At 42.2% G+C, this 21,566-nt stretch overlaps 1 protein-coding gene across 1 annotated transcript in view; it reads left to right on the top strand.

Moving 5' to 3' along the window:
* The window catches only part of arhgef2 (rho/rac guanine nucleotide exchange factor (GEF) 2), a 194,337-nt gene that overhangs the window by 38,515 nt on the left and 134,256 nt on the right, over positions 1-21,566 (top strand). The window contains exons 3-6 of the mRNA XM_034173482.1: positions 2,687-2,754; positions 2,870-2,933; positions 5,491-5,623; positions 19,661-19,793. Coding sequence (XP_034029373.1) covers positions 2,687-2,754; positions 2,870-2,933; positions 5,491-5,623; positions 19,661-19,793 — 398 coding nt within the window. The remainder of the gene's footprint in view (positions 1-2,686; positions 2,755-2,869; positions 2,934-5,490; positions 5,624-19,660; positions 19,794-21,566) is intronic.

Raw genomic sequence — 21,566 nt, 5'->3', positions numbered from 1 at the left:
TTTCTTTTGGCTTCATCTTTTCTAAGTTTTATAAACTCCTTGTATGATAATGTCTGTAATCAACTGCTTCTGCAGCGCGACTCTACTTTGAAGCATGAACCAGTGAAGCAGTGCTTCGATCCGCTGGCTCATTGGTTCTTTGATTCGCTGCTCTTCAGAAGCAGCAAGTCCACTTCTTAACTCCTCTCAAAGCCATTAAAATATGTCAATCGTGAGTGACTTTTGTGTGGATTAAAGTCACTAACTGGGACTCTTGTCTTGTTGCAGTCAAGAAATGAGAATCATCCTCCGTTCTGTTGGCACAACTCCAAACGCTGCGCAGCCCTCTGCCGAGACGGAGTCCAGTCGGAATTAATAACTTCAAAACTAATTGCCACTTTAAATAAAATGACACCTCTTTTCAAACGTTGTAATACAGACAATAAACTACAGTCAACTAAAACGTCCTGCATTCTTTATAAATTACATCCTTACATGCAGCACAGTCAGCTGCAAGAGCTCAGCTCAGATGTATGGAAAGACATTCATGCCAATAATGTCTGAAAGGAAACGCTTTTGACAAAAACTACAGATTTTGTTGATTTCTATTTATGTCCAGAGATCAAGGATCCAGTGACCAATTTCATATTTATTTACTTTAAGACTCAATAAAATGTTGTTGACATAGAAAACCTGTAAAGCCGACTTGTAGCACACAGAAAATTCACAAGAGGTATTGATAAGGAATCGGATTGATAAGCGGAATCGATAATGGATGGATGGATGGATGAGAGATGAGATGGATTCTTACTTGTTTACCGTAATAATGGCACACATTAGAATTAAGACAACACATATACATTTGACATTGTTTATGTGCACTAAACTTGAAACAGTCCGTTATCCAAATTGAGGCAATGTGAGTGTGTGATAGCCGCTGCAACTGGAGTCGCTAGCTTGGGGGGAATGGGGACCTGCCGCAGCTAAAACTGTGCAGCCCCCAGAGGGGAAAGGGGTGGCGTGAGCGGTGGCCGGGATGGGGTGTGTGATGGGGGCAGGAGGTGAGGTAGAAGGGAAAGTGGAGCACGCTTCAGTCTTTGTCCATGTGTGAGTCTGTCTTTCCTTGTGTACTGGAGTAAGAGAGATAAGGAGCCAATCTTCCCAAGGCTGTAGAAATTCTTCTGGAGGATAAACAATGGGCATTTTATCCTTGACAGGCTGATAAGCCTGCTGTGTTTGTGGTTGAGCTGTGAAAAACACTTTTCCAGCTTCACATGAACAAACCAAAACCCAATTATGAAAAATTCCCCGGCCTCTGAAATCTTCACCTTCTCCTGCAAGGCACGCATTTGCTCCGAGATGTTATCCAATTTTCGTCTGAGTTCAAGGGTTACCGCAGTCTGAGAATGCATCGCCTTGCCCAACTCATTAATCACGATGGACAAGTGAGGGGTCGTGGTTTTGGCGGCAGCCGTCTTGCTAATCTTCCGGTAGGTCAGGGCAGCACATAAGCCAATAAGTACCAGCCCTCCTACTATGAATCCAAATATGAATAAATCCTCGACGTCCTCCACAGAGAAAGGCGGAAAGCATGCGACCCGCCAAGTCTCCCAGGCGTTCAGAACATAGCCCGCAGGGTAAGTTCCATCCGGGCACGCAGGGTCCCCCGGCCCTGACCCTCTTGTAGAAAAAATGGTGTCAGTAGTGTTCAGAGACCAGCTGATCAGTTCCATGATTAATTCAATATAGTTTGAAGAATTTATAGCCTGGTGAAGTAGGGACTTTGAAGGTTGGAGCAGAGATAGAGGAGAGAGGAGGAGATGCGACCGCCCTTGCTGGAGTCCCAAGCTGATATGCTTGGGACTCCGTATCGATATCGATAAAATCTTATCAATACCCATACCTAGTGTAAAGTATGTGGTGTCCACATGATACTTTAAGCTTAATTTAACAGGAGCAGCGGCCAGCAATGGGTACAGACACAGACACAGACACAGCGAGAGTTACTACAGCAACCCACTGCATGCCCATGTATGGCACTCATATGAAACAGTCTTTACACTAAATGAAAATAAAGAAACAGGAGCGCTATTCCTGACCAGTGTGTCAAAAGACATACAGGCCATAGAAGCGAAACAAACAACCCCATGAATCTCTGTATTAATAGCCTAAATGACGTGTTTTCTCCTGCAGGAGGAGAGAAGACACAAAATCAATACATCTCTATTATTGTGTGGGCAGAAATTCTCAGAGTTACGTAGGAGTGGGTGGAACTGAACATACACATCACGGGAACGGGTGGAGTGTAACCACACATTGTGGTTTGGGCGGTAATGGTCTGAAATTCAGCAGGAGCGGGCGAGAGCGGGACAAATAAAATAGTCCCACACAGGGCTCTCGTGCCTAGTATTATGGCGTGCTGACATCCGTGTATGAATGGGTGAATGTGAGGCATCAATTTAAGGGATGTTTACATCTTTAATTAATTGTCCGTGAGCAGAATTAGCTTTGTCTCAAATTTTTTCTTTGAGGAGCAGTTTGAAAAAGTCTGAAAACTGAAAGTCTGACTTCTTTTTTTGACTTTGACTTTTGTTGTTGTTGTTGATGATGATGATTATTTTGGAGTAACTGCACATAAACATGTTATTACTAATGTTTAAAAAAATGTTAAAAATGTTTTCTCGTTTTTTTTGTTTTTTTTTTGCAGCTTGTAACGTCACCATCCACAACCGCTGCAGAGACAGTCTGGCCAGCTGTGCCAAGATGAAACAGAGGGTAAGACCAGACCTGCACATTTATCTGCCTGTCCCACTGCCTGTCTCAGTCACCTCACTACCTGTCTGTCTGTCTCTTTGTCTGTCTGTCTGTCTGTCTGTCCCTCTATCAACAGCAACAGAAGCTTGCAAATGCAAGAAACAGTTCAGCACTGCAGAACGTCACCCTGAGGGCCAAGAGTGAGTTAGACTGTCTGTCTGTGTGTCTGTGTCTATCTGTCTGTCTGTGTGTCTGTCTGTGTGTGTCTGTCTGTGTGTCTGTGTCTATCTGTCTGCATCTGACTGTCTGTCTGTGTGTCTGTGTCTATCTGTCTGTGTGTCTCTGTCTATCTGTCTGCATCTGACTGTCTGTCTGTGTGTCTGTGTCTATCTGTCTGTCTGTGTGTCTGTGTCTATCTGTCTGCATCTGACTGTCTGTCTGTGTGTCTGTGTCTATCTGTCTGTCTGTGTGTCTGTGTCTATCTGTCTGCATCTGACTGTCTGTCTGTGTGTCTGTGTGTCTGTGTCTGTCTGTGTGTCTGTGTGTCTGTGTCTATCTGTCTGTCTGTGTGTCTGTGTCTATCTGTCTGCATCTGACTGTCTGTGTGTCTGTGTCTATCTGTCTGCATCTGACTGTCTGTGTGTCTGTGTCTATCTGTGCATCTGACTGTCTGTCTGTGTCTATCTGTGTGTGTGTCTGTCTGAATACCTGTCTGTCTGTGTCTGTCTGTCTGATTTAATACCTGTCTGCCTTTATCTGTCTGTCTGTGTGTGTGTCTGTCTGTCTGTGTTTCTGTCTGTCTGTTTCTATGTGTGTCTGTGTCTATCTGTCTGTCTGTGTCTGTCTGTCTGTTTCTATGTGTGTCTGTGTCTATCTGTCGGTGTGTGTGTGTGTCTGTGTCTATCTGTCTGCATCTGACTGTCTGTCTGTGTGTCTGTGTCTATCTGTCTGTCTGTGTGTCTGTGTCTATCTGTCGGTGTGTGTGTGTCTGTGTCTGTCTGTCTGTGTCTGACTGTCTGTCTGAATACCTGTCTGTCTGTGTCTGTCTGTGTCTGTGTCTGTCTGTGTTTCTGTCTGTCTGTGTCTGTCTGTCTGTTTCTGTGTGTGTCTGTGTCTATCTGTCTGTGTGCCTGTCTGTGTCTATCTGTCTGTGTGTGTCTGTGTCTGTCTGTGTGTGTCTGTGTCTGTGTGTCTGTGTCTATCTGTTTGTCTGTGTGTGTCTGTCTGTCTGATTGAATACCTGTCTGCCTTTGTCTGTTTGTCTGTGTTTGTCTATCTGTCTGTCTGTGTCTGTGTGTGTCTGTGTATATCTGTCTGTGTGCCTGTCTGTGTCTATCTGTCTGTGTGTGTCTGTGTCTGTCTGTGTGTGTCTGTGTCTGTGTGTCTGTGTCTATCTGTTTGTCTGTGTGTGTCTGTCTGTCTGATTGAATACCTGTCTGCCTTTGTCTGTTTGTCTGTGTTTGTCTATCTGTCTGTGTTTCTGTCTGTCTGTGTCTGTCTGTCTGTGTCTGTGTGTGTCTGTGTCTATCTGTCTGTGTGTCTGTGTCTATCTGTCTGTGTCTGTCTGTGTCTGTGTCTATCTGTCTGTGTGTGTCTGTGTCTGTCTGTGTCTATCTGTCTGTGTGTCTGTGTGTGTCTGTGTGTGTCTGTGTCTGTGTGTCTGTGTCTATCTGTCTGTGTGTCTGTGTCTATCTGTCGGTGTGTGTGTGTCTGTGTCTATCTGTCTGTCTGTGTCTGACTGTCTGTCTGAATATCTGTCTGTCTGTGTGTCAGTCTGTCTGATTTAATACCTGTCTGCCTTTATCTCTCTGTTTGTATCTTGACTGTCTGTCTGTGTATGTCTGTGTCTATCTGTCTGTATCTGACTGTGTGTCTGTGTCTATCTGTCTGTCTGTGTCTGTGTCTATCTGTCTGTGTCTGACTGTCTGTCTGAATACCTGTCTGTCTGTGTCAGTCTGTCTGATTTAATACCTGTCTGCCTTTATCTGTCTGTCTGTGTGTCTGTGTCTATCTGTCTGTCGGTGTGTCTGTGTCTATCTGTCTGTCTGTGTGTCTGTGTCTATCTGTCGGTGTGTGTGTCTGTGTCTGACTGTCTGTCTGTGTGTCTGTGTCTATCTGTCTGTCTGTGTGTCTGTGTCTATCTGTCGGTGTGTGTGTCTGTGTCTGACTGTCTGTCTGAATACCTGTCTGTCTGTGTGTCTGTGTCTATCTGTCTGTCTGTGTGTCTGTGTCTATCTGTCGGTGTGTGTGTCTGTGTCTGACTGTCTGTCTGAATACCTGTCTGTCTGTGTCTGTCTGTCTGATTTAATACCTGTCTGCCTTTATCTGTCGGTGTGTGTGTCTGTGTCTATCTGTCTGTCTGTGTGTCTGTGTCTGTCTGTCTGTTTATCTGTCTGTCTGTGTCTGTCTGTCTGTGTCTGTGTGTGTGTCTGTGTCTGACTGTCTGTCTGAATACCTGTCTGTGTATCTGTCTGCCTGTGTGGACTACCTGAGGACAGTCGGTGTTGTGTATGTTCTTGTCTTTGGTTGGACATATGGACATGTGTTCTACTTCAGTTTTCAGACCGTTTCCTGAAGAACATCAGTATTTAAATAAAGACGTGAATTCTAATGGTAGATATATTCACACCGCCAATCACTCACCGACTGTGACAGTGTCTTACTGACATCGGGGCAGAGATCTTGGGTTTGATGGACAGCAGTCAGTGGTTGTCTTCTAGGTCATGTGATCACAGATAAATGTGGTTGTGTCCCCAGCGCCCATGATGAAGGAGCGTCCCAGCTCGGCCATCTACCCCTCAGACAGCCTTCGCCAGTCGCTCCTGGGGTCCAGGCGGGTTCGCTCCGGCCTCTCGCTCGCCAAGAGCGTCTCCACCAACAACATTGCAGGGTGAGGATGTGCTGTGACGGGATTGGCTATAGAGTGTGCAGGGCGTGTCACCTGAGGCAGACTTTGTTAATCCTGAAAGTTTGAGGTTGTTGTCTTCATGAAAACAAGCACGGCATCCGCGCACGCTGACAGATGACATCACTTCCTTCTCTCAGCATCAGGTTTAATGCCATAATTAGCTCGCAGCCTCATTAAAGTGACCAGCGTTCAGCGTTTGACTCATTTCACTGTGAACTATGATGTTGCTGTGGCAACAGTCAGAGGAACTGAAACGATGATGTCATTATTTAATGAAATACATTTTTACTTTTGGAGTTTCTCTTTGTCTATAATGTTAAATGTTTTGATTGGAAATTAAGTCTTTGTTAATTTAAGTTTTAACAGAATAAAACAAATTATAGTATGTCGCACTTTAAGCCAGTTGTGTATGCAAACATTGAAAACATGGACAAAATAAAACAAATCAAAACATAAGACAAAAAAATAAAACATCATCTCACTCCATAAAGACCAGACGTCATCTCCACCTCGTTGCCGAGATATCATACTTCATTGGAGGTAATATCCTCAGCCATTTGTGTTTCTAATAAGCTGTATATTGTGAGTGTTTGCAGGAGTACTGGTCCCTCTTCTTGTGGAGGCTGAGTGAGTGCAGGACGGCACTCTTTTCCTCTGAGGGATCACTGTAAATACCTCAGCATTCTGAGTGCTTTTGTCTGACTTAGTGCTTAGCTCAGATAAGATAATTATAGTGGGCGATTTTAACATCCACACAGATGCTGAGAATAACAGCCTCAACACTGCATTTAATCTATTATTAGACTCGATTGGCTTTGCTCAAAATGTAAATGAGTCCACCCACCACTTTAATCATACCTTAGATCTTGTTCTGACTTATGGTATGGAAATTGAAGACTTAACAGTATTCCCTGAAAACTCCCTTCTGTCTGATCATTTCTTAATAACATTTACATTTACTCTGATGGACTACCCAGCAGTGGGGAATAAGTTTCATTACACTAGAAGTCTTTCAGAAAGCGCTGTAACTAGGTTTAAGGATATGATTCCTTCTTTATGTTCTCTAATGCCATATACCAACACAGTGCAGAGTAGCTACCTAAACTCTGTGAGTGAGATAGAGTATCTCGTCAATAGCTTTACATCCTCATTGAGGATCCTCATTCACTGGTGGTTGGCTCTCACTGCGGTATTGTATCACTTCCTGTTCCGGAGCACAGCGGTGTTTTTCTGTATCTGTTAGCTGTTTAATCTGCGCAGTTAGATTGATCTAGTTATCTAGATTACGATTTGTTTCCCAGTGTAATCTTTACGTGCCTTAACTAAAGCACTCCTTCTGCTGAATCACCTCTAAATTATTTACACATTATTCACTTTGCGTGTTTTTAGGAATCCGCTAGCTTAGCGTAGCTACTAGCTCTTAGCCGATTTAGCATGGCGGCTTCTCCTGTCTCTCCCGCACTTTTCTGCTCTGGGTGTGAAATGTTTAGTTATTCCTCGGCCTCCTTTAGCAGTAATGGTACTTGTAATAAGTGTAGCTTATTCGTAGCTTTGGAGGCCAGGCTGGGCGAATTGGAGACTCGGCTCCGCACCGTGGAAAATTCTACAGCTAGCAAGGCCCCTGTAGTCGGTGCGGACCAAGGTAGCTTAGCCGCCGTTAGTTACCCCCTGGCAAATCCCGAGCAGCCGGGAAAGCAGGCCGACTGGGTGACTGTGAGGAGGAAGCGTAGCCCTAAACAGAAGCCCCGTGTACACCGCCAACCCGTTCACATCTCTAACCGTTTTTTCCCACTCGACGACACACCCGCCGAGGATCAAACTCTGGTTATTGGCGACTCTGTTTTGAGAAATGTGAAGTTAGCGACACCAGCAACCATAGTCAATTGTCTTCCGGGGGCCAGAGCAGGCGACATTGAAGGAAATTTGAAACTGCTGGCTAAGGCTAAGCGTAAATTTGGTAAGATTGTAATTCACGTCGGCAGTAATGACACCCGGTTACGCCAATCGGAGGTCACTAAAATTAACATTAAATCGGTGTGTAACTTTGCAAAAACAATGTTGGACTCTGTAGTTTTCTCTGGGCCCCTCCCCAATCAGACCGGGAGTGACATGTTTAGCCGCATGTTCTCCTTGAATTGCTGGCTGTCTGAGTGGTGTCCAAAAAATGAGGTGGGCTTCATAGATAATTGGCAAAGCTTCTGGGGAAAACCTGGTCTTGTTAGGAGAGACGGCATCCATCCCACTTTGGATGGAGCAGCTCTCATTTCTAGAAATCTGGCTAATTTTCTTAAATCCTCCAAACCGTGACTATCCAGGGTTGGGACCAGGAAGCAGAGTTGTAGTCTTACACACCTCTCTGCAGCTTCTCTCCCCCTGCCATCCCCTCATTACCCCATCCCCGTAGAGACGGTGCCTGCTCCCAGACTACCAATAACCAGCAAAAATCTATTTAAGCATAAAAATTCAAAAAGAAAAAATAATATAGCACCTTCAACTGCACCACAGACTAAAACAGTTAAATGTGGTCTATTAAACATTAGGTCTCTCTCTTCTAAGTCCCTGTTGGTAAATGATATAATAATTGATCAACATATTGATTTATTCTGCCTAACAGAAACCTGGTTACAGCAGGATGAATATGTTAGTTTAAATGAGTCAACACCCCCGAGTCACACTAACTGTCAGAATGCTCGTAGCACGGGCCGGGGTGGAGGATTAGCAGCAATCTTCCATTCCAGCTTATTAATTAATCCAAAACCCAGACAGAGCTTTAATTCATTTGAAAGCTTGTCTCTTAGTCTTGTCCATCCAAATTGGAAGTCCCAAAAACCAGTTTTATTTGTTATTATCTATCGTCCACCTGGTCGTTACTGTGAGTTTCTCTGTGAATTTTCAGACCTTTTGTCTGACTTAGTGCTTAGCTCAGATAAGATAATTATAGTGGGCGATTTTAACATCCACACAGATGCTGAGAATGACAGCCTCAACACTGCATTTAATCTATTATTAGACTCTATTGGCTTTGCTCAAAAAGTAAATGAGTCCACCCACCACTTTAATCATATCTTAGATCTTGTTCTGACTTATGGTATGGAAATAGAAGACTTAACAGTATTCCCTGAAAACTCCCTTCTGTCTGATCATTTCTTAATAACATTTACATTTACTCTGATGGACTACCCAGCAGTGGGGAATAAGTTTCATTACACTAGAAGTCTTTCAGAAAGCGCTGTAACTAGGTTTAAGGATATGATTCCTTCTTTATGTTCTCTAATGCCATATACCAACACAGTGCAGAGTAGCTACCTAAACTCTGTAAGGGAGATAGAGTATCTCGTCAATAGTTTTACATCCTCATTGAAGACAACTTTGGATGCTGTAGCTCCTCTGAAAAAGAGAGCTTTAAATCAGAAGTGTCTGACTCCGTGGTATAACTCACAAACTCGTAGCTTAAAGCAGATAACCCGTAAGTTGGAGAGGAAATGGCGTCTCACTAATTTAGAAGATCTTCACTTAGCCTGGAAAAAGAGTCTGTTGCTCTATAAAAAAGCCCTCCATAAAGCTAGGACATCTTTCTACTCATCACTAATTGAAGAAAATAAGAACAACCCCAGGTTTCTTTTCAGCACTGTAGCCAGGCTGACAAAGAGTCAGAGCTCTATTGAGCTGAGTATTCCATTAACTTTAACTAGTAATGACTTCATGACTTTCTTTGCTAACAAAATTTTAACTATTAGAGAAAAAATTACTCATAACCATCCCAAAGACGTATCGTTATCTTTGGCTGCTTTCAGTGATGCCGGTATTTGGTTAGACTCTTTCTCTCCGATTGTTCTGTCTGAGTTATTCTCATTAGTTACTTCATCCAAACCATCAACATGTTTATTAGACCCCATTCCTACCAGGCTGCTCAAGGAAGCCCTACCATTATTTAATGCTTCGATCTTAAATATGATCAATCTATCTTTGTTAGTTGGCTATGTACCACAGGCTTTTAAGGTGGCAGTAATTAAACCATTACTTAAAAAGCCATCACTTGACCCAGCTATCTTAGCTAATTATAGGCCAATCTCCAACCTTCCTTTTCTCTCAAAAATTCTTGAAAGGGTAGTTGTAAAACAGCTAACTGATCATCTGCAGAGGAATGGTCTATTTGAAGAGTTTCAGTCAGGTTTTAGAATTCATCATAGTACAGAAACAGCATTAGTGAAGGTTACAAATGATCTTCTTATGGCCTCGGACAGTGGACTCATCTCTGTGCTTGTTCTGTTAGACCTCAGTGCTGCTTTTGATACTGTTGACCATAAAATTTTATTACAGAGATTAGAGCATGCCATAGGTATTAAAGGCATTGCGCTGCGGTGGTTTGAATCATATTTGTCTAATAGATTACAATTTGTTCATGTAAATGGGGAATCTTCTTCACAGACTAAAGTTAATTATGGAGTTCCACAAGGTTCTGTGCTAGGACCAATTTTATTTACTTTATACATGCTTCCCTTAGGCAGTATTATTAGACGGTATTGCTTAAATTTTCATTGTTACGCAGATGATACCCAGCTTTATCTATCCATGAAGCCAGAGGACACACACCAATTAGCTAAACTGCAGGATTGTCTTACAGACATAAAGACATGGATGACCTCTAATTTCCTGCTTTTAAACTCAGATAAAACTGAAGTTATTGTACTTGGCCCCACAAATCTTAGAAACATGGTGTCTAACCAGATCCTTACTCTGGATGGCATTACCCTGACCTCTAGTAATACTGTGAGAAATCTTGGAGTCATTTTTGATCAGGATATGTCATTCAAAGCGCATATTAAACAAATATGTAGGACTGCTTTTTTGCATTTACGCAATATCTCTAAAATCAGAAAGGTCTTGTCTCAGAGTGATGCTGAAAAACTAATTCATGCATTTATTTCCTCTAGGCTGGACTATTGTAATTCATTATTATCAGGTTGTCCTAAAAGTTCCCTAAAAAGCCTTCAGTTAATTCAAAATGCTGCAGCTAGAGTACTGACGGGGACTAGAAGGAGAGAGCATATCTCACCCATATTGGCCTCTCTTCATTGGCTTCCTGTTAATTCTAGAATAGAATTTAAAATTCTTCTTCTTACTTATAAGGTTTTGAATAATCAGGTCCCATCTTATCTTAGGGACCTCGTAGTACCATATCACCCCAATAGAGCGCTTCGCTCTCAGACTGCAGGCTTACTTGTGGTTCCTGGGGTTTGTAAGAGTAGAATGGGAGGCAGAGCCTTCAGCTTTCAGGCTCCTCTCCTGTGGAACCAGCTCCCAATTCAGATCAGGGAGACAGACACCCTCTCTACTTTTAAGATTAGGCTTAAAACTTTCCTTTTTGCTAAAGCTTATAGTTAGGGCTGGATCAGGTGACCCTGAACCATCCCTTAGTTATGCTGCTATAGACGTAGACTGCTGGGGGGTTCCCATGATGCACTGTTTCTTTCTCTTTTTGCTCTGTATGCACCACTCTGCATTTAATCATTAGTGATCGATCTCTGCTCCCCTCCACAGCATGTCTTTTTCTTGGTTCTCTCCCTCAGCCCCAACCAGTCCCAGCAGAAGACTGCCCCTCCCTGAGCCTGGTTCTGCTGGAGGTTTCTTCCTGTTAAAAGGGAGTTTTTCCTTCCCACTGTAGCCAAGTGCTTGCTCACAGGGGGTCGTTTTGACCGTTGGGGTTTTACATAATTATTGTATGGCCTTGCCTTACAATATAAAGCGCCTTGGGGCAACTGTTTGTTGTGATTTGGCGCTATATAAAAAAATTGATTGATTGATTGATTGAGCACAACTTTGGATGCTGTAGCTCCTCTGGAAAAGAGAGCCTTAAATCAGAAGTGCCTGACTCCGTGGTATAACTCACAAACTCGCAGCTTAAAGCAGATAACCCGTACGTTGGAGAGGAAATGGTGTCTCACTAAATTAGAAGAGCTTCACTTAGCCTTGAAAAAGAGTCTGTTGCTCTATAAAAAAAGCCCTCCGTAAAGCTAGGACATCTTACTACTCATCACTAATTGAAGAAAATAAGAACAACCCCAGGTTTCTTTTCAGCACTGTAGCCAGGCTGACAAAGAGTCAGAGCTCTATTGAGCCGAGTATTCCTTTAACTTTAACTAGTAATGACTTCATGACTTTCTTTGCTAATAAAATTTTAACTATTAGAGAAAAAATTACTCATAACCATCCCAAAGACATATCGTTCTCTTTGGGTGCTTTCATTGGTGCCGGTATTTGGTTAGACTCTTTCTCTCCAATTGTTCTGAGTTATTTTCATTAGTTACTTCCTCCAAACCATCACCATGGAACCATGGAGTTCCGCAAGGTTCTGTGCTAGGACCAATTTTATTCACTTTATACATGGTTCCCTTAGGCAGTATTATTAGAAAGCATTGCTTAAATTTTCATTGTTACGCAGATGATACCCAGCTTTATCTATCCATGAAGCCAGAGGACACACACCAATTAGTTAAACTGCAGGATTGTCTTACAGACATAAAGACATGGATGACCTCTAATTTCCTGCTTTTAAACTCAGATAAAACTGAAGTTATTGTACTTGGCCCCACAAATCTTAGAAACATGGTGTCTAACCAGATCCTTACTCTGGATGGCATTACCCTGACCTCCATTAATACTGTGAGAAATCTTGGAGTCATTTTTGATCAGGATATGTCATGTTTTGATACTGTTGACCATAAAATTTTATTACAGAGATTAGAGCATGCCATAGGTATTAAAGGCACTGCGCTGCGGTGGTTTGAATCATATTTGTCTAATAGATTACAATTTGTTCATGTAAATGGGGAATCTTCTTCACAGACTAAAGTTAATTATGGAGTTCCACAAGGTTCTGTGCTAGGACCAATTTTATTCACTTTATACATGCTTCCCTTAGGCAGTATTATTAGACGGTATTGCTTAAATTTTCATTGTTACGCAGATGATACCCAGCTTTATCTATCCATGAAGCCAGAGGACACACACCAATTAGCTAAACTGCAGGATTGTCTTACAGACATAAAGACATGGATGACCTCTAATTTCCTGCTTTTAAACTCAGATAAAACTGAAGTTATTGTACTTGGCCCCACAAATCTTAGAAACATGGTGTCCTTACTCTGGATGGCATTACCCTGACCTCTAGTAATACTGTGAGAAATCTTGGAGTCATTTTTGATCAGGATATGTCATTCAAAGCTCATATTAAACAAATATGTAGGACTGCTTTTTTGCATTTACGCAATATCTCTAAAATCAGAAAGGTCTTGTCTCAGAGTGATGCTGAAAAACTAATTCATGCATTTATTTCCTCTAGGCTGGACTATTGTAATTCATTATTATCAGGTTGTCCTAAAAGTTCCATAAAAAGCCTTCAGTTAATTCAAAATGCTGCAGCTAGAGTACTGACGGGGACTAGAAGGAGAGAGCATATCTCACCCATATTGGCCTCTCTTCATTGGCTTCCTGTTAATTCTAGAATAGAATTTAAAATTCTTCTTCTTACTTATAAGGTTTTGAATAATCAGGTCCCATCTCGGCTTGCCTCTACTGGTGGTTGGCTCTCACTGCGGTATTGTATCACTTCCTGTTCCGGAGCACAGCGGTGTTTTTCTGTATCTGTTAGCTGTTTAATCTGCGCAGTTAGATTGATCTAGTTATCTAGATTACGATTTGTTTCCCAGTGTAATCTTTACGTGCCTTAACTAAAGCACTTCTTCTGCTGAATCACCTCTAAATTATTTACACATTATTCACTTTGCGTGTTTTTAGGAATCCGCTAGCTTAGCGTAGCTACTAGCTCTTAGCCAATTTAGCATGGCGGCTTCTCCTGTCTCTCCCGCACTTTTCTGCTCTGGGTGTGAAATGTTTAGTTATTCCTCGGCCTCCTTTAGCAGTAATGGTACTTGTAATAAGTGTAGCTTATTCGTAGCTTTGGAGGCCAGGCTGGGCGAATTGGAGACTCGGCTCCGCACCGTGGAAAATTCTACAGCTAGCAAGGCCCCTGTAGTCGGTGCGGACCAAGGTAGCTTAGCCGCCGTTAGTTCCCCCCTGGCAGATCCCGAGCAGCCGGGAAAGCAGGCTGACTGGGTGACTGTGAGGAGGAAGCGTAGCCCTAAACAGAAGCCCCGTGTACACCGCCAACCCGTTCACATCTCTAACCGTTTTTTCCCACTCGACGACACACCTGCCGAGGATCAAACTCTGGTTATTGGCGACTCTGTTTTGAGAAATGTGAAGTTAGCGACACCAGCAACCATAGTCAATTGTCTTCCGGGGGCCAGAGCAGGCGACATTGAAGGAAATTTGAAACTGCTGGCTAAGGCTAAGCGTAAATTTGGTAAGATTGTAATTCACGTCGGCAGTAATGACACCCGGTTACGCCAATCGGAGGTCACTAAAATTAACATTAAATCGGTGTGTAACTTTGCAAAAACAATGTCGGACTCTGTAGTTTTCTCTGGGCCCCTCCCCAATCGGACCGGGAGTGACATGTTTAGCCGCATGTTCTCCTTGAATTGCTGGCTGTCTGAGTGGTGTCCAAAAAATGAGGTGGGCTTCATAGATAATTGGCAAAGCTTCTGGGGAAAACCTGGTCTTGTTAGGAGAGACGGCATCCATCCCACTTTGGATGGAGCAGCTCTCATTTCTAGAAATCTGGCCAATTTTCTTAAATCCTCCAAACCGTGACTATCCAGGGTTGGGACCAGGAAGCAGAGTTGTAGTCTTACACACCTCTCTGCAGCTTCTCTCCCCCTGCCATCCCCTCATTACCCCATCCCCGTAGAGACGGTGCCTGCTCCCAGACCACCAATAACCAGCAAAAATCTATTTAAGCATAAAAATTCAAAAAGAAAAAATAATATAGCACCTTCAACTGCACCACAGACTAAAACAGTTAAATGTGGTCTATTAAACATTAGGTCTCTCTCTTCTAAGTCCCTGTTGGTAAATGATATAATAATTGATCAACATATTGATTTATTCTGCCTAACAGAAACCTGGTTACAGCAGGATGAATATGTTAGTTTAAATGAGTCAACACCCCCGAGTCACACTAACTGTCAGAATGCTCGTAGCACGGGCCGGGGTGGAGGATTAGCAGCAATCTTCCATTCCAGCTTATTAATTAATCCAAAACCCAGACAGAGCTTTAATTCATTTGAAGGCTTGTCTCTTAGTCTTGTCCATCCAAATTGGAAGTCCCATAAACCAGTTTTATTTGTTATTATCTATCGTCCACCTGGTCGTTACTGTGAGTTTCTCTGTGAATTTTCAGACCTTTTGTCTGACTTAGTGCTTAGCTCAGATAAGATAATTATAGTGGGCGATTTTAACATCCACACAGATGCTGAGAATGACAGCCTCAACACTGCATTTAATCTATTATTAGACTCTATTGGCTTTGCTCAAAAAGTAAATGAGTCCACCCACCACTTTAATCATATCTTAGATCTTGTTCTGACTTATGGTATGGAAATAGAAGACTTAACAGTATTCCCTGAAAACTCCCTTCTGTCTGATCATTTCTTAATAACATTTACATTTACTCTGATGGACTACCCAGCAGTGGGGAATAAGTTTCATTACACTAGAAGTCTTTCAGAAAGCGCTGTAACTAGGTTTAAGGATATGATTCCTTCTTTATGTTCTCTAATGCCATATACCAACACAGTGCAGAGTAGCTACCTAAACTCTGTAAGGGAGATAGAGTATCTCGTCAATAGTTTTACATCCTCATTGAAGACAACTTTGGATGCTGTAGCTCCTCTGAAAAAGAGAGCTTTAAATCAGAAGTGTCTGACTCCGTGGTATAACTCACAAACTCGTAGCTTAAAGCAGATAACCCGTAAGTTGGAGAGGAAATGGCGTCTCACTAATTTAGAAGATCTTCACTTAGCCTGGAAAAAGAGTCTGTTGCTCTATAAAAAAGCCCTCCGTAAAGCTAGGACATCTTTCTACTCATCACTAATTGAAGAAAATAAGAACAACCCCAGGTTTCTTTTCAGCACTGTAGCCAGGCTGACAAAGAGTCAGAGCTCTATTGAGCTGAGTATTCCATTAACTTTAACTAGTAATGACTTCATGACTTTCTTTGCTAACAAAATTTTAACTATTAGAGAAAAAATTACTCCTAACCATCCCAAAGACGTATCGTTATCTTTGGCTGCTTTCAGTGATGCCGGTATTTGGTTAGACTCTTTCTCTCCGATTGTTCTGTCTGAGTTATTCTCATTAGTTACTTCATCCAAACCATCAACATGTTTATTAGACCCCATTCCTACCAGGCTGCTCAAGGAAGCCCTACCATTATTTAATGCTTCGATCTTAAATATGATCAATCTATCTTTGTTAGTTGGCTATGTACCACAGGCTTTTAAGGTGGCAGTAATTAAACCATTACTTAAAAAGCCATCACTTGACCCAGCTATCTTAGCTAATTATAGGCCAATCTCCAACCTTCCTTTTCTCTCAAAGATTCTTGAGAGGGTAGTTGTAAAACAGCTAACTGATCATCTGCAGAGGAATGGTCTATTTGAAGAGTTTCAGTCAGGTTTTAGAATTCATCATAGTACAGAAACAGCATTAGTGAAGGTTACAAATGATCTTCTTATGGCCTCGGACAGTGGACTCATCTCTGTGCTTGTTCTGTTAGACCTCAGTGCTGCTTTTGATACTGTTGACCATAAAATTTTATTACAGAGATTAGAGCATGCCATAGGTATTAAAGGCACTGCGCTGCGGTGGTTTGAATCATATTTGTCTAATAGATTACAATTTGTTCATGTAAATGGGGAATCTTCTTCACAGACTAAAGTTAATTATGGAGTTCCACAAGGTTCTGTGCTAGGACCAATTTTATTTACTTTATACATGCTTCCCTTAGGCAGTATTATTAGACGGCATTGCTTAAATTTTCATTGTTACGCAGATGATACCCAGCTTTATCTATCCATGAAGCCAGAGGACACACACCAATTAGCTAAACTGCAGGATTGTCTTACAGACATAAAGACATGGATGACCTCTAATTTCCTGCTTTTAAACTCAGATAAAACTGAAGTTATTGTACTTGGCCCCACAAATCTTAGAAACATGGTGTCTAACCAGATCCTTACTCTGGATGGCATTACCCTGACCTCTAGTAATACTGTGAGAAATCTTGGAGTCATTTTTGATCAGGATATGTCATTCAAAGCGCATATTAAACAAATATGTAGGACTGCTTTTTTGCATTTACGCAATATCTCTAAAATCAGAAAGGTCTTGTCTCAGAGTGATGCTGAAAAACTAATTCATGCATTTATTTCCTCTAGGCTGGACTATTGTAATTCATTATTATCAGGTTGTCCTAAAAGTTCCCTAAAAAGCCTTCAGTTAATTCAAAATGCTGCAGCTAGAGTACTGACGGGGACTAGAAGGAGAGAGCATATCTCACCTATATTGGCCTCTCTTCATTGGCTTCCTGTTAATTCTAGAATAGAATTTAAAATTCTTCTTCTTACTTATAAGGTTTTGAATAATCAGGTCCCATCTTATCTTAGGGACCTCGTAGTACCATATCACCCCAATAGAGCGCTTCGCTCTCAGACTGCAGGCTTACTTGTAGTTCGTAGGGTTTGTAAGAGTAGAATGGGAGGCAGAGCCTTCAGCTTTCAGGCTCCTCTCCTGTGGAACCAGCTCCCAATTCAGATCAGGGAGACAGACACCCTCTCTACTTTTAAGATTAGGCTTAAAACTTTCCTTTTTGCTAAAGCTTATAGTTAGGGCTGGATCAGGTGACCCTGAACCATCCCTTAGTTATGCTGCTATAGACGTAGACTGCTGGGGGGTTCCCATGATGCACTGTTTCTTTCTCTTTTTGCTCTGTATGCACCACTCTGCATTTAATCATTAGTGATCGATCTCTGCTCCCCTCCACAGCATGTCTTTTTCTTGGTTCTCTCCCTCAGCCCCAACCAGTCCCAGCAGAAGACTGCCCCTCCCTGAGCCTGGTTCTGCTGGAGGTTTCTTCCTGTTAAAAGGGAGTTTTTCCTTCCCACTGTAGCCAAGTGCTTGCTCACAGGGGGTCGTTTTGACCGTTGGGGTTTTACATAATTATTGTATGGCCTTGCCTTACAATATAAAGCGCCTTGGGGCAACTGTTTGTTGTGATTTGGCGCTATATAAAAAAATTGATTGATTGATTGATTGATCTTATCTTAGGGACCTCGTAGTACCATATCACCCCAATAGAGCGCTTCGCTCTCAGACTGCAGGCTTACTTGTAGTTCCTAGGGTTTGTAAGAGTAGAATGGGAGGCAGAGCCTTCAGCTTTCAGGCTCCTCTCCTGTGGAACCAGCTCCCAATTCAGATCAGGGAGACAGACACCCTCTCTACTTTTAAGATTAGGCTTAAAACTTTCCTTTTTGCTAAAGCTTATAGGTAGGGCTGGATCAGGTGACCCTGAACCATCCCTTAGTTATGCTGCTATAGACGTAGACTGCTGGGGGGTTCCCATGATGCACTGTTTCTTTCTCTTTTTGCTCTGTATGCACCACTCTGCACTTAATCATTAGTGATCGATCTCTGCTCCCCTCCACAGCATGTCTTTTTCCTGGTTCTCTCCCTCAGCCCCAACCAGTCCCAGCAGAAGACTGCCCCTCCCTGAGCCTGGTTCTGCTGGAGGTTTCTTCCTGTTAAAAGGGAGTTTTTCCTTCCCACTGTAGCCAAGTGCTTGCTCACAGGGGGTCGTTTTGACCGTTGGGGTTTTACATAATTATTGTATGGCCTTGCCTTACAATATAAAGCGCCTTGGGGCAACTGTTTGTTGTGATTTGGCGCTATATAAAAAAATTGATTGATTGATTGATAAGGATGCAGAACACAATGCGCTATTAAAAAAAAAAGCATGCAAAATTGCACTAAAAAAAATCAGCGAAACTGCGAGGCTGCGAAAGGTGAACCGCGTTATAACGAGGGACCACTGTATTTCTAAACCCTAGTTCATGGCTACAGAAGTTGGAAATTTTGTTCCTTTCTACTTTATTTTTACAGGTTTTTGCTTATTTTTTGTTACACTGGTAACATTATTAAAACTCTGTTTGAACAGAAATAACCATCATGACTTGAACCCAATTTTATTTGTGTACATGAAAAAATAGAGTCAGTTTCTGTTTGATTTAAAGTGAAACACAGAGGAAAGTTAACTATTTTAACTTTTTGAATGTCATGCTCAATTCAAAGTTATTGTTTTTGGAGAAAAAAATGTTCACCACCTGTAAGCAAAATGTTTGTTATAAAGTTCAATAAAAACAAAATAAATAAAATAAAACAGCAGATTTGACAGATCAGTCCAGGTTCAGGTTGTGTTCATACAAGGCAGTTAGGTGTTATATTGTTTAAAAAGAAAAAGTAATGCAAACCCACTCAAATTGTTGAAAAGAAAAAAGAAAGCTGTCAGGACGACAGCAAAACTGCCTGCTTCACTGGACTCAGTACGACTGTGTGTCACTTTTAATGCTCTGTCTGTGAAATATTCACCTGTTTTTAACATTTTCAATGTAAAACCCCCAAAAATGAGTTAAAATAAGGCTTGACAAGAATGTTTTAGTGGCATCAAACCATACAGCTATGAGCCACAATCACATAATTTACACGACACTAAAACAGTCTGAGCTCGAACCCCGGGACGAACACAGAACAAAGATCGAAATAAAAACACCGGGAACGAGAAAAATACCATCAAATCAAGAACTCGAGCAGAATAAAAAACACAGGAAAGCAACAACTGTAACAGAAACATGCAGGGATCAGATCTGCTGCTGGTGTCTCCATCTGGACACACAAGGTCCCACAATGGAGAAGAAGCTACATGACCAGCTGATGGTGACATGAGGGAAGAGAAGACTGAACCCATCAGGAGCACACAGGTTTAAAAAGGACACATTGTGATATGAACACTCTCACCATGCTGGGACCTGTCTGTCTCTCTGTCTGTGTGTCTGTCTGTAGACTCTCTGAGGATGCAATGGGACTGAAAAGGATTCTGTCTCAGTCCACTGACTCTTTGAACTTCAGGAGCAGAACTTTGTCCATGGAGTCTCTGACTGATGATGGTAAGAGACACCACAGACACACACACACAGCACAGACGCACACACACAGCTTGGACACACAGGACAGAAACACACACAGCTTAAATACACAAGACGGACACACACACACAACTTAAACACACAGGACAGATGCACACACAGCTTAAACACACAAGACGGACACACACACAGCTTAACCACACAAGACAGACACACACAAGACAGACACACACACAACTTAAACACACAAAACAGACACACACACAACTTAAACACACAGCACAGATGCACACACAGCTTAAACACACAAGACACACACACACACACACAACTTAAACACACAGGACAGACACACATAGAACTTAAACACACAGCAAGGACACACACACAGCTCAAACACACAGGACAGAAACACACACAACTTAAACACACAGGACAGACACACACAACTTAAACACACAGGACAGACACACACAACTTAAACACACAGGACAGAAACACACACAGCTTAAACACACAGGACAGACACACACACAACTTAAACACACAGGACAGACACACACACCTTAAACACACAGGACAGAAACACACACAGCTCAAACACACAGGACAGAAACACACACAGCTTAAACACACAGGACATAAACACACACAGCTTAAACACACAGGACAGAAACACACAGCTTAAACACACAGGACAGAAACACACACAGTTTAAACACACAGGACAGAAACACACACAGCTTAAACACACAGAACAGACACAAACAGTGTAAACACACAGGACAGAAACACACAGCTTAAACACACAGGACGGAAACACACAACTTAAACACACAGGACAGAAACACACACAATTTAAACACAGGACAGAAACACACACAGCTTAAACACACAGGACAGACACACAGCTCAAACACACAGGACAGACACAAACACAACTTAAACAAACAGCATGGACACACACACAGCTCAGACACACAGGACAGAAACACACACAGCTTAAACACACAGGACAGACACACACAACTTAAACACAGCACAGATGCACACACAGCTTAAACACACAAGACAGACACACACACAACTTAAACACACAGGACAGACACACACAGCTCAAACACACAGGACAGACACACACAGCTTAAACACACAAGACAGACACACACACAACTTAAACAAACAGTATGGACACACACAGCTCAGACACACAGGACAGAAACCCACCACTTTAATCATATCTTAGATCTTGTTCTGACTTATGGTATGGAAATTGAAGACTTAACAGTATTCCCTGAAAACCCCCTTCTGTCTGATCATTTCTTAATAACATTTACATTTACTCTGATGGACTACCCAGCAGTGGGGAATGTTTCATTACACTAGAAGTCTTTCAGAAAGCGCTGTAACTAGGTTTAAGGATATGATTCCTTCTTTATGTTCTCCAATGCCATATACCAACACAGGGCAGAGTAGCTACCTAAACTCTGTGAGTGAGATAGATTATCTCGTCAATAGTTTTATATCCTCTTTGAGGACAACTTTGGATGCTGTAGCTCCTCTGAAAAAGAGAGCCTTAAATCAGAAGTGTCTGACTCCGTGGTATAACTCACAAACTCGCAGCTTAAAGCAGATAACCCGTAAGTTGGAGAGGAAATGGCGTCTCACTAATTTAGAAGATCTTCACTTAGCCTGGAAAAAGATTCTGTTGCTCTATAAAAAAGGCCCCCGTAAAGCTAGGACATCTTACTACTCATCACTAATTGAAGAAAATAAGAACAACCCCAGGTTTCTTTTTAGCACTGTAGCCAGGCTGACAAAGA

This window comes from Thalassophryne amazonica, chromosome 7 (genome assembly GCF_902500255.1).
Source record: "Thalassophryne amazonica chromosome 7, fThaAma1.1, whole genome shotgun sequence".
Lineage (NCBI taxonomy): Eukaryota > Metazoa > Chordata > Actinopteri > Batrachoidiformes > Batrachoididae > Thalassophryne > Thalassophryne amazonica.
This window is presented reverse-complemented; position numbering and strand designations above follow the sequence as displayed.